The sequence below is a fragment of the Macrobrachium nipponense genome, chromosome 15 (assembly GCF_015104395.2).
Source record: "Macrobrachium nipponense isolate FS-2020 chromosome 15, ASM1510439v2, whole genome shotgun sequence".
NCBI lineage: Eukaryota > Metazoa > Arthropoda > Malacostraca > Decapoda > Palaemonidae > Macrobrachium > Macrobrachium nipponense.
This window is the reverse complement of record NC_087208.1, coordinates 8,455,780-8,468,279: the sequence shown is the minus strand read 5'-3', so window position 1 is coordinate 8,468,279 and position 12,500 is coordinate 8,455,780. Positions and strand designations below refer to the sequence as shown.

The following is a 12,500-nucleotide window of genomic DNA, read 5'->3' as shown; positions in this document are numbered from 1 at the left end:
AAAAAATACGAAAAATAGGACATCTTTGCTCTGTTCTTAACATCTTTTGTTGTCTGCAAAAAGAATTTCGTATGAGTATAATTTGTTACTACTTGACAGAGTACCCAGAAAAGTGGTTGACTGGAGTTGTTTGAGACAGATAGGAGTTCCTGAGAGGCTCATAAGTATGATAAAGGTAATACAGTAGTGCCTCAGGTTACAAAATTAATCCGTTCTGAAGCGGCCTTCGTCACCTGATTTTTTCGTATCCAGAACTACGTTTTACATGTAAATTGCCTAATTTGTTCCAAGCCCTACAAAAACACCACAGTAAATTTTATAATACAGTAGTACCTCGAGATACGAAAGGCTCAACTTACGAAAAATCCAAGTTACGAAAGCCAATGCGAAAAATTTTACTGCTCTACATACGAAAAGTTTTCAAGATACGAAAGGTTGTTGCTGTAAAGTCCCGAGATTCGCCCGGACCACCGAGAACAATTTTAAAACTCCCGCGCCGCCAACTGAGTAAACTCGCCACCATCCTCCCGCTCTCCCATTGGTTCCTGATGCTAGTCACCCCATAAGGTCCTGCTCTCCTATTGGTCAGCATCTACCCCTTGTGCTTTAAGTATTCTATTGGTAAAAGGTTGCTGTAAATTGAAAAACTTATTCATGCAATACATTTAATAAAGAAAACATTAGGTAAAGATAGAATAAAGAATAGAAATAAATGGTTATTATACTGTTTGGTAGTTTCAGTAGTTGAAGAGAGATAATGAAAATTTATGGCTTACTGTGTAAAAGTGATTGCTTGGCGATCGTTCGATACTCGTAAGTGCTGGATGTAAACAGACGTTTGGAAGCTTTTTTTTGTTTGTTTATTATAGTTAATGGTTACTTAATTATTTGAAATGAGTACATGCAATACATTTAATAAAAAAATTGTGAATTAGATATCATAAAATATAAAATAAATCAGACTGCCAACAAATACGTACTATTTTTTAGAATTCTTCTTCTGTTTTATTATTACGTTACGTATACGCATGTTTCATTATAGCTGTCGGTAACTCGGTATCTTCATTAGGTAAAGATAGAATAAAGAATAGAAATGAATGGTTATTATACTGTTTGGTGGTTTCATTAGTTGAAGAGAGATACTAATGACAATTTATGGCTTACTGCGTGCTAGGAAAAATGATTGCTTGGCGCTCGTTCGATACTCTAAGACGGGTAAGAGCTGGATGTAAACAATCGATCGGAAGGTTTGTTTTTTGTTTGTTTGTGTATTATAGTTAATGATTCATTAATAATTATTTGAAATGAGTACATACTGATTATTTATACATTTTATTGGCATATTCTAAGCTTTTAGCTCTTAGGTTTAGATGTCAGAATCATAGACTAGGCTACAGTAGCAACCGCTAACATAGGCTAGGCTTATTGCTAAGGGACATATGCTAAAGTCCTAATATATGCAGTAAAAATGGGGTTGACATTACATGCAGTTGAATATTACTCGAAGTATGTACAGTATTTTGCCTTTTTGGAGTCATATTTCTTCCGTCGTAACCCTAGAACATGTGTTTTAGGCCTGGAAATATAATTTACTGGGGCGTTTTTGGAGGGCTTGGAACGGATTAGCCATTTTACATGTAAAATGTGTTCCAAGTTACGAAAAACTCATAATACGAAGGCCGTCTCGGAACGGATTAATTTCGTATCTCGAGGTACCACTGTAAAGCTAAATTGATCAATAAACAATAAAATACAACAATTTCAACCATTCAGTACCTAAACTAACCGTTAACTGTACCTGTACAGGGTACAAGTAACACACATGTACATACGTACGCAGTAAAATGTGGAACCTTACCTTTCGAGTGAGGCGATGTCCAAAAGTGGCGACAGAGGAGGAGGACAAACGGCAGAAAACATGAACACTTAACTCTACGAAACACATTAAAAAATGGCAGAAAACATTAACACTAAACTACAAAACACATTAAAAAATGGCAGAAAACATTAACACTTCTTGATTATCTCCATTTTCGTCTCCATCTTCGTTTCCATAGAAAGCATCCTCTTCTTTCCGTGAACTTCAGCAACATTCTTGGGACCCATGGCTAATAACGTAAGTAATTAAGTTCACACACAACATGATAAAGTAACTTACATTACAATGAAAGCAAAATCGCTAACACGAATTTACGTTAACGAACGAAATCTACGTGTGTACGATAATGCTGCAGAAATGAAGTGGTTGAGGAACTCCCTTACATAGATGCGTGATGGGATAGATGCTGACCAATAGGAGAGCAGGATCTTACGGCAGTAACTAGCATCAAGAACCAATCTTCGTCTTTGCCTTCGTAACCTGGATTTTTTGTATGTAGGGACTTTCGTATGTAGGGGTATGACTGTATATTAACCCTTAAACACCGATTGGACTTATTATACGTTGACATAAATTGTCTGTTGGGTGCCGATTGGACGTATGGTACGTCGATATAAAAAGTTTTTTTTTTAAATTCGCGGAAAAATACTTATAGGCCTACCAGGCGAAAACTTTTGAATCACGCGCCTTGGGGGATGCTGGAAGCTCACGGATCAAGTGGAGTATTATATATGAAAATGTGCGCAATTTCATGTAGAATACAACTAAAAACAACTCATGGTTGTAGCTTTCATCAGTTTTGAAATATTTTTATATAAATAACGATAAGTGCCAAAATTTCAAACTTCGGTCAAATTTGACTCTACCGAAATGGTCGAAAAACGCAATTGTAAGCTAAAACTCTTATATCCTAGTAATATTCAATCATTTACCTTTATTTTGCAACAAATTGGAAGTCTTGCAGAATATTTCGATTTATGGTGAATTTATGAAAAAAAAATTTTCCTTACGTCGGCGCTGTAACTATTCCGAAAAAATCATAAATTTTTTCGTCTGATTGTCGTAATGTTTGCACCATTTTAAATTAGCCGTTACATAAAGTTTTATATATGGAAATGAATGTGCACAATTTTATGTAGAATACAACAAAAAACAATCCATGGTTGTAGCTTTCATCAGGTTTGAAATATTTTCATATAAATAACGATAAGTGCCAAAATTTCAACCTTTGATCAACTTTAACTCTACCGAAATGGTCGAAAAACACAATTCTAAGCTAAAACTCTTATATTCTAGTAATATTCAATCATTTACCTTTATTTTGCAAAAAATTGTAAGTCTCTAGCACAATATTTCGATTTATGGTGAATTTATGAAAAAAACACTTTTTCCTTACGTCCACGCAGTAATTCTTCCGAAAAAAAATCAGAAAAGTTTTCTTCCAATTGTCGTAGTGTTTGCACCATTTTAAATTAGCCGTGACATAAATTTTTATATATGAAAATGTGCGCAATTTCATGTAGAATAAAATTAAAAATAATTGAAGGTTGTAGCTTTTCTCATTTTTGAAATATTTGCATATAAATCACGATAAATAGAAAAAAAACCACGTTCAGTCAACTTTGACTCTACTGAAATGGTCGAAAAATGCAATTGTAAGCTAAAACTCTTACAGTCTAGTAATATTCAGTCATTTATCTTTATTTTGAAACAAATTCAAAGTCTCTAGCACAATATTTAGATTTATGGTGAATTTAAAAAAAACTTTCCTTCCATCCACGCAGATTCTCCGCTGCAAATCTCCGAAATGCGTATGTCGCATTCTCGTTATATTTGCTCTGTTTCATATTAGGCGTTTCATAGAGTTTTATATATGAAAATGTGCGCAATTTTATGTAGAATACAACAAAAAATAATTGAAGGTTGTAGCTTTTCTCATTTTCAAAATATTTGCATATAAAAAAAATATTAAAATTCAACATTTGCTCAACTTTAACTCATCCGAAATGGTTGAAAACTGCAATTGTAAGCTAAAAATCTTACGGTATAGTAATATCAATCATTTATCTTAATTTTGAAACAAATTGGAAGTCTCTAGAACAATATTTAGATTTATGGTGAATTTTTGAAAAAAATATTTTTACGTCTGCGCGTTACGAATTCATGCATCATTTTGTGATAATATTTTTTCTGTGTTGCTTTGATTGTTTTACAATGTGTTATATACCAAAATGATTGCAATTTAGTGTACAATACAACGAAAAAAAATTAACTCGTTAGCTTTAAACGTTTTGCTCAAAGCGCAATTTGAATAGAATTATATATGAAATTTTGTTTTTGCGCTATCATATATCGCATTATTTATATATGATAATGGTATTTTTTTTTCATTTCTGATGGTTGCATACTAAACTTCAGGCAATGACAAAAAAAGGAGCCAAAAATGAACTCTTAATCTTGTAAACAAAGCGCGCTGTGATGTTTTGAAAAAAAAAAAAATTTCCGCTTACTCCGAGACCCTCCCCGGCATACGGGAGACGATTTTTATTATACCCCTTCGGCGTTAAAGGGTTAAGGAACAAGAGCAGTGATAAGGACAAAATGTAAGATAGTAGGATGCTTTTGAAGTAAAGGTTGTATATTACATCAAGGATTGGTTTTAAGCCTACTCCGCTTTGTAGTTGTAAAAGATGAGCTGAGTGAGCAGGTGAGATGAAATAGGCTATGGAGTCTGCTGTTTGCATAATGACATGGTTCTAACAGCAGTAACAGAAGAGGTGCTAGAGTGGTACAGGGCTTGGCAGGAGTACCTGGAAATTCAGATCTGCGAAGACAGAAGTATTACTAAGCAATAGGGAGGGAAGAGATGAACTTTATAAAAGTAAGGTCCAGAGGTGGAAAGGAATCAGAGCAATCAAATATGTACTTTCACGTAATTGTGTTCTACCATACTAAGCAAAGAGGGTGGATATGAGAAGGAGGTGCAGTAGTTAATTAACCCTTAATGGGCAGAGACCCTCATATGAGTAGCAATACTAACAGGTTTTGGGTGGTGGATGGATTCACTTGTGGTGAGCATCAATGTTACGCACCGTTGATTAGGGGAATCGGCCGGAAGAGTTTCCATTACTTCTATAGCCCCTAAACTCACTAATGGCAACTCTAGACTGGCTAAGATCAACGAAGTAGGTGGCTCAGTCATGAGTTAGTTGTGAGCTTGACTTCAAGGGAGCATGTATCACCTCTTCTCTCTCACAAGACATCTCTATATATTTGATCATAAATATACCCAGGGCTTGCTGTTGGTTTTAGTTCTTATCTTTTATGATAGTATGTCAGTTTTATGATAGTAATTTTGCAAAGAAATATATTAGAAAAAAATATGTATACAGGTACTCCTTATTTAACAACATACTGGCTTTACGACAGCTTGGAGTTACGACGACAACATGAAAAGAAAGAGAAACAAACCATAAAATGAAAATAAAAACATTGCCAATGGTGGTAAGAGAAAGGCTATTCAGTGCCAATAATCTAGCCTAGCCTAGGTTTTGAAAACCTTGAAATCTATGCTAAAACAATAAATAGGGCTTTAATATACTTTGTAAAGAAAGGTTATACAGTTGAATCTCTTAAAGTCGGCATTCTATGGTCTGGTTAGCTTGATTTAGTCCCCATTACAGGCAGTCCCCGGGTTACGACGGGGGTTCCGTTCTTGAGATGCGTTGCAAGCCGAAAATCGTTGTAAGCCGGAACATCATAAAAAATCCTAAGAAAACCTTACTTTTAATGTTTTGGGTGCATTCAAAACTATGTAAACAGCATTCTTATTGCATTTTTCGTAAAAAAAAACTTCATATATTGATTATTTTGCATTTTTGGTGTCATATTTCTTCTACCAGATCAGCGTTGTAGGCGCCGTAACCCTGGAACATGCGTCGTAACCCCGGAAATAATTTCTGATGAATATAATTGAAAAGCACCTTAACCTCGGAACGTTGTAAGCCGAACCCGTCGTAACCCGGGGACTGCTTGTATTTTCACATCATTTTTGTGACGAAATGCACTTTTTGTGATAAAGCCATTATATTTTCACATTATTTTCATGACTAAATGCACTTTTTGTGATAAAACCATTAAAATATTTAGGTATAAGCATTTTTAGAGGGCTCATTTTTTTTGTTTGTGTGTGTGTGTGTGTGTGCTTTAACTATCAAGATAATGCAGATCTAAGCATTTTTATAGGGGTTTTAAGTATTTGTGGATTTAATTATTTGCAGGGGGTGAATACAGGAGGTGTCTACTGTAATTCGGAGATACTGTTTCTTGTAAATTAACAAAGTTGGGGTTAAAATGTGCACATTATACATGATTGTATAAATATTTGCCCTTATGACCCAGACTAAAAAATCAATACGCAGCACCCCTGGCCTGGTAATCTTTGAGGTCGGCCAATTTAAGAAAAAAAACACATCAATGGAAAGGGGAAGATATGCAAATACACAGGTTGTAAGACAAAAAAGTTCTAGAAAATTTCCCTGACCTTTTACGGGAAGTAGAAAATGACCATTTACAATTCCTTGGGGGCCTCTTTTACGAGATAATTGTAAATTTTACCAATTTATACATAATTTTTCTAATAAATTTTTTGTAAAATTATATTTCCAGCTATGTTGGGTTTGCAATGAGATGAGGTCTTGATGACAGAAGTTTATTGTACGAGACCAGAGAGCCGACTGACTTGCAAACGCATTGCAGGTTAAAGTTTGGCAGTGCATTACAGAAACATATCATACACCCCCACCCCCAAGATTATACTTATACATGGCAAGAATTAAAGCGGCAAATGTCACTATGAATATGGGAATGAGAGATAAAAAACTTTTGTTTTTAAACTAACTTTTCAATACCAAAACACGCAGTTACATACACCGAGCACACTGCGTAGTGGCATTCAAATACACGTAATACATACCCGTATATACTTGTGTAACGCGCGATCTAGCATATCATGCGACCCCCAAAATTTCACCCTAAAACAATGATTTGATCATGTATCTCTTGTAACATGCGAATTCAAATTTTGAGACCAAATTACAGTAGGCTAACCTCTTTTCCTCCTGCTTATCGATCCCATTTTTCCTCCATCTCATTATCTATCCCATCTGCTAGTTAAGTTAAAAAGAGTAAAGGAGAAAGCTAAAAGTGTCAACAGTAACTTTATACTTGTTTAAACGCATACAGCCAGAAGCAGCTGATTTGCCATGAACAACCGAATCTAATACTATAGCGGTTTGCTTGCATTTCAACCATAATACGATAATAAAAAATTGCTGTTGTTATGTAACAAATGACGCTAAGTAGAATAGACTGATATATTTTTACATTACTATATCCTCATTCGCTATGGAGAAAAGATCGGCAAGGGCATATACTGCTAAATTTAAGCTGCTAGTTGTAGCTGAACTGAGGAAAGAATGTTAATCTGCTAACGACTATTATCGTGCATAGGCAACATGGAAACTTCGATATAGCACCATCAAACTCAACCATAAAAAAATTTTAGAGAAACATGTAGTCAAAACTACTGGGCATAAAAGTATACAGGTGTTGCGCAGCTTGGCCAACTAAACTGCAACATGGAAACTTCGGTATAGCACCATCAAACTCAACCATAAAATAATTTGAGAGAAACATGTTGTAGTCAAAACTACTGGGCATAAAAGTACACAGGTGTTGCGCAGCTTGGCCAACTAAACTGTAAACTACCCCATAACTTTAAAAGATCCATAGAAAAGATGCATATTCATTAGGAGTGTTTTATCAAACGATGCTAGTATGTGAATATTACATAATGCTAATTTTATATCTCGTGTATAATGCGACCCCCTTAAAATTAGCTCCAAAATTAGGTGTTCAAAAGTTGTATGATATGCAAGTATGTATGGCATACAGAGAAAAGAAATATATATCCTGGTCAAATTAGAAGGATTGAGTTCAGAAGGTGCCAGTCCCAAAAATCTAATAACTTATATCTAACTCCATTAATCTTGTTATGATGATGATTAATACAAAAAGAAATTGAAGTAATATATATATTACATTTCTTTACAGATGGTAACACCATTTGCTCTGGTAATGGAGTGTGTGAATGTAACCAGTGCAAGTGTAATGAAACAGAAGATGGGCGATACTCTGGCAAATGGTGTGAAGATTGTCCGGTAAGTGACCATAAAAATGTTTATACTTAAATTTCTAGTCATGTATTCTTAGAGTAAAGTGGCTTATGGGTTAGACATTTTGGAGAATAGTACACTGTAAATATCAAAGTCTTGCAATTGTTTTATTTATTTAAGAGTATCTAATATAAATATTTGTCAAAATTGTAAGTTCAAATATACTGATTATGGAAATCTTAATCTTGAAGTTGCTAAAGTTTATGGAAGGCATTTTTGAAAATTTGAAGTAGTTTTTTGCTTTTGAAAGTCCCATTTCAAATGTTTAGCAGTGGTAAATTGGTTCTCTATAATAGAGCTTCGTAAGTCGTCAGATCCGGTATGTATTTGCTAAATTGTTTTTAGGTAAAATATTTGTCTAAAGTTCTTGTTTATAAGTCTTGAAAGGTAAAATCGCTTTAAAGGAATGTTTACTGCTTGTCCATGGACGTGAAAGCTTAAACTTGATATATACAAGTTAGTACTATAATGGTACAAATGTCACAAATGTTTAACATACTGTATAGTATTACGTATATGGAAAACTGCGATGAACAGTACATATGCATTATTGTATTATGAATTGGGTTGAAGAAACTAGACAAATCATAATAAAGATAATATTTCATATTTTTAATTTCTCAGTATTCTGTCATTTTGTTCACAACGCCAGTTGTCAGTCTATTTTAGCATGATCAGTTTTAACATACCTTGAGGTATGATTTTATGTACTATTGATATAGTCCCTTTTCTTTTCTCCGATCTCTTGAAAGAGCATTGAATTTGAGATATCAGTGAATAAGGATGCCAATTCTTTAGATTTGGTTGTATATCATGGTATTAATGATTTTTTCTGGTGCAACATAGCTAACTCATAATGGATCAGAAAGGTAGATGAATATTTTTAATGAACTTAAGATTTTGAATTCCCTCCCACCCATAGCACGGAAGGTAGACAAAAGTAGTAAGGCTGTTTGTTACCCTTGGCTTCAGTTGATTTCACCTGAATTTGAAACTGGTGCATACTTGCATTGAAAGTACTTATTCACATCATACCCAAAAAACTGTAAAGTTGGACAAGTTGTATCTCTACTCCATACAGTATTCATCCTTGAATTGACACATTATTGTCATGGTGCCCTATGTTTGCCATATTTCATATCTTCACCTTTGTGATTTAAAAAGTACAAGTTGAAAAGTTATTGAGAAGTATCTATATGTCGTGTTTAATTAAGGTTATTGTTTTGATGAAAGTCATTATTTCTGATAGATATTAGTATTTACCCATTATCTATCTCTGATTTTTCTACAATTGCATAGCATATGCAGTGAAATGGAATACTAATAAAGTTTCACCTAGATAATCATATATCAGTAAAATTAAGAAAAAGCTTTGTGGATTTGCATGTAAGGATACAGTAATGTTTACATTCACAGTATTGCCTGTTGTACACATGTTATTATATTATTACTTTTTTATTATTTAAACTGTACAAAAATTTGGCCTGAATGTAAAAATTATGATAGCAGAAAGAAGGAATAAACAACATAATAAGTAAATCAGAAAACATTTTGGTAAAAACACAGAAACACATGCATGAAGAAAATTAAGTGATGGTGTAAGACACCATCAAGTACAGGCAGTCCCCAGTTATTGGTGGACTTGGTTAATGGCCATCCGGTTTTATGATGCTTGTCTAGAGCCATAGCATTGGCGATTCATGGTGCCATAATGCGCCGAGTTCCGGTTATCAGCGCCATGAAATACATAACAGAGGAACCATTAACCAGATATTGGTGCCATAAGTGCCGTAAATTACCGAGTTTCATGATTGGTGGTTTTCGCTTATCGGCACCCAGCTGAGAACGGAACCCCCCTCGATAACCGGGTACTGCCTGAACTAATACGCACAGCCTTTTGTAAGGCTAGTGGAACATGGGCATCAATAGTACTGTTAAGAAAACTGGCACACAATTCACAGCAAAGTGAAGGAAAGTTTTTCATGTTAGGTAGTGTGGCACAGTGGCTTCCAATGAATCTGGATACACATGCCAATCATTGATGAGCTAACTTGAATGTAAGATAATGAAGAGGTAAGATATAGGACCTTGAATGAGAAAAGTGAGAATATAGTGATAGAGAAGAGGGAAAAGGGTAATTTTATATAATGATCCTTTTCCTTTTTATATTATTGGGTCTGTCATTGAAATTTTGCTGGTATTGAAGGGAAGGATGAGAAATAATTTTTAAAAAATTTGTCAGTTGGAATTCACAACCTTGAAATAAAAAAAGTAGTGTTTATTAAGAAGTAACACCAGGAAAAGTACCATGGGTATTACAAAAGTAGAGGGTATAGAAAAGACTCATTGTGTTTGTATTTTTACTGTGCCAGAACACAAGATCTCATCTCCACTCCCCATCTCATAGTTCTCAATCAAATAAGTGTGGGTCATCCAACTGATCTGGTGCTCAGTTGACACTATCACATCCTATTTTCCCTGGATTGGTGTGAAGGACATGTCCAAGCCATCTTCATCTTTTCATCTTTAGCTCATCTACATATGGAAATTCTGTAATTTCCCCGATGATATAATTTCTTACTCTGACTTGCCATCTGACTCCTAAAGTGGCACTTTGACTTAACTGACGACAACTTAATTGTATTGGATGCATCCGAGTTTGGCAAAAATAAAAATAATATTTTGTGGTGTCTTTCCTGTGTGAGTTAGCATGGTTTTTTCTCCTGTGTTAACCCTTACAAGCCTGGTTAAAATATATGTTAAAGTTACTCTGAGAACAGACAACTTTAAGGTCAGCACATCAGTGCAAAGAGGCAGATATTTTTTTGTTATGCCATGTGCAAAATGCACATGGCATAAGCATAAGAAACAAGTATTTGTACCTTCCAGAGAAAGTTAGAAGTGAATATTTCCAACCTTGGGCAATGACTCTTTTTCAAGACACTCATGTATATACGCTAATTTTAGCGAGTTATACATGTTCTTTTTAATAATTTCTTTATGTCGAATTACAAAATTACATTTACAGCTAACATAACATACAAAATTACATTTACAGCTAACATAACATACAAAATTACATTTACAGCTAACATAACATCACAACAAACAAGAACTAGAATTGCCAACGATCCATGAGTTTATGGTCGGATGTACTGAGATGGGGAGATTTAGTACCCTTTAGTGTGTTGTACATGTTCTTTCTAATACTTTTTTGTACTTTATTTTGCAAAATTACAGCTGACATACTACTGTAAAATATGAGAACTTAAACCAGCAATGATCATCCCTGAGTATATTTATGGCCAAATATATATTCAAGATGTACTGAGACAGGGAGATGATGTGCATTCCTCGTGAAATTTTATGGGAGACTGTTCTTTCTCTTATGACCAGCTGTGGTGTGAGTGTTGCCATAAGTCATTTATGGTCCATTCAAGTGATTTGAAAATTTTCCTGCAAAATTTGTTTAAACTGCATGTACAAAATATAGTTTTGGTTATCAGCACCATAAGGCACCTTGTGGCACCATAAGGGTGCTTATGGTGCCATAAATTGCCTTTACTACCCTGGGGATCATTAGTCATCCATCTTTCACAGGTGTGGTATGTGCATAGGTTGGCCAAGGCTGCTATTACTCTTAGGTGTATGATTGTATAAACACTTGTTTTGCTAATTCCAAAACTTTTCCATTTTTTGTGCTAGTTGAGCTTCCTACAAAAATCCCCCTCAGTTCGTGATAAATATGTAATGACATTTCTGACTGAGGAATACCCATAGGCAAAGAGCCATTGATAGGCTAGTGGAGTTTGTATTCTCACTTCCTTTTAGCTTTTAGCTCTTTAACCTCTTCATTACTGAAAGTTTGTTTGGAGGTAGGAGGGTACCACCATTCAGTCTACTACCGCACCGGGTGCATAAAGGTGGTACGCATAGTACCACCAAAACTCTTTTCAGATAGGGACTTCCAATCATTCTGTAATTTCGGTTTTGAAAGAAAAGTTTGGAGCAAAATAAACACCTATGACACGATGCCAGACGTATGATGAACCCCAAAAAATATTATTACTGCTTATAGTAGTGTGTAGGTGACAGATGAACTGCGTCTCAACAAAAAATCACAAAACCAGACAAGCGTAAACATGTAATAACTTCTACCCAAGTAAAAAACCAGTTGTATCATCATATACTGTATTTATTTATTTATTCACTTATTACATTTTACAAATAAAAGATATGAACACCAGATAAATGAAGGTAGAAATAAAGCCTTATAGTAACTTTATATATAAAAAACCAAACCAGAGAAAAAGCAAAAAAGCGATTTTTTCAGAGGACAAGAAACTTGAAAAATTAGTTTAGATACCCTGATGCCCCTAAAGTTG

General features: G+C 34.6%; 1 protein-coding gene across 6 annotated transcripts in view; it reads left to right on the top strand.

Annotated features, from left to right (window-relative positions):
* LOC135226993 (integrin beta-PS-like) overlaps positions 1–12,500 on the top strand; it is a 156,728-nt gene that overhangs the window by 119,589 nt on the left and 24,639 nt on the right. For all 6 annotated transcript variants that reach the window (XM_064266716.1, XM_064266715.1, XM_064266718.1 and 3 more), the window contains exon 13: positions 7,994–8,100. In XM_064266716.1, the coding sequence (XP_064122786.1) occupies positions 7,994–8,100 (107 nt within the window). The remainder of the gene's footprint in view (positions 1–7,993; positions 8,101–12,500) is intronic.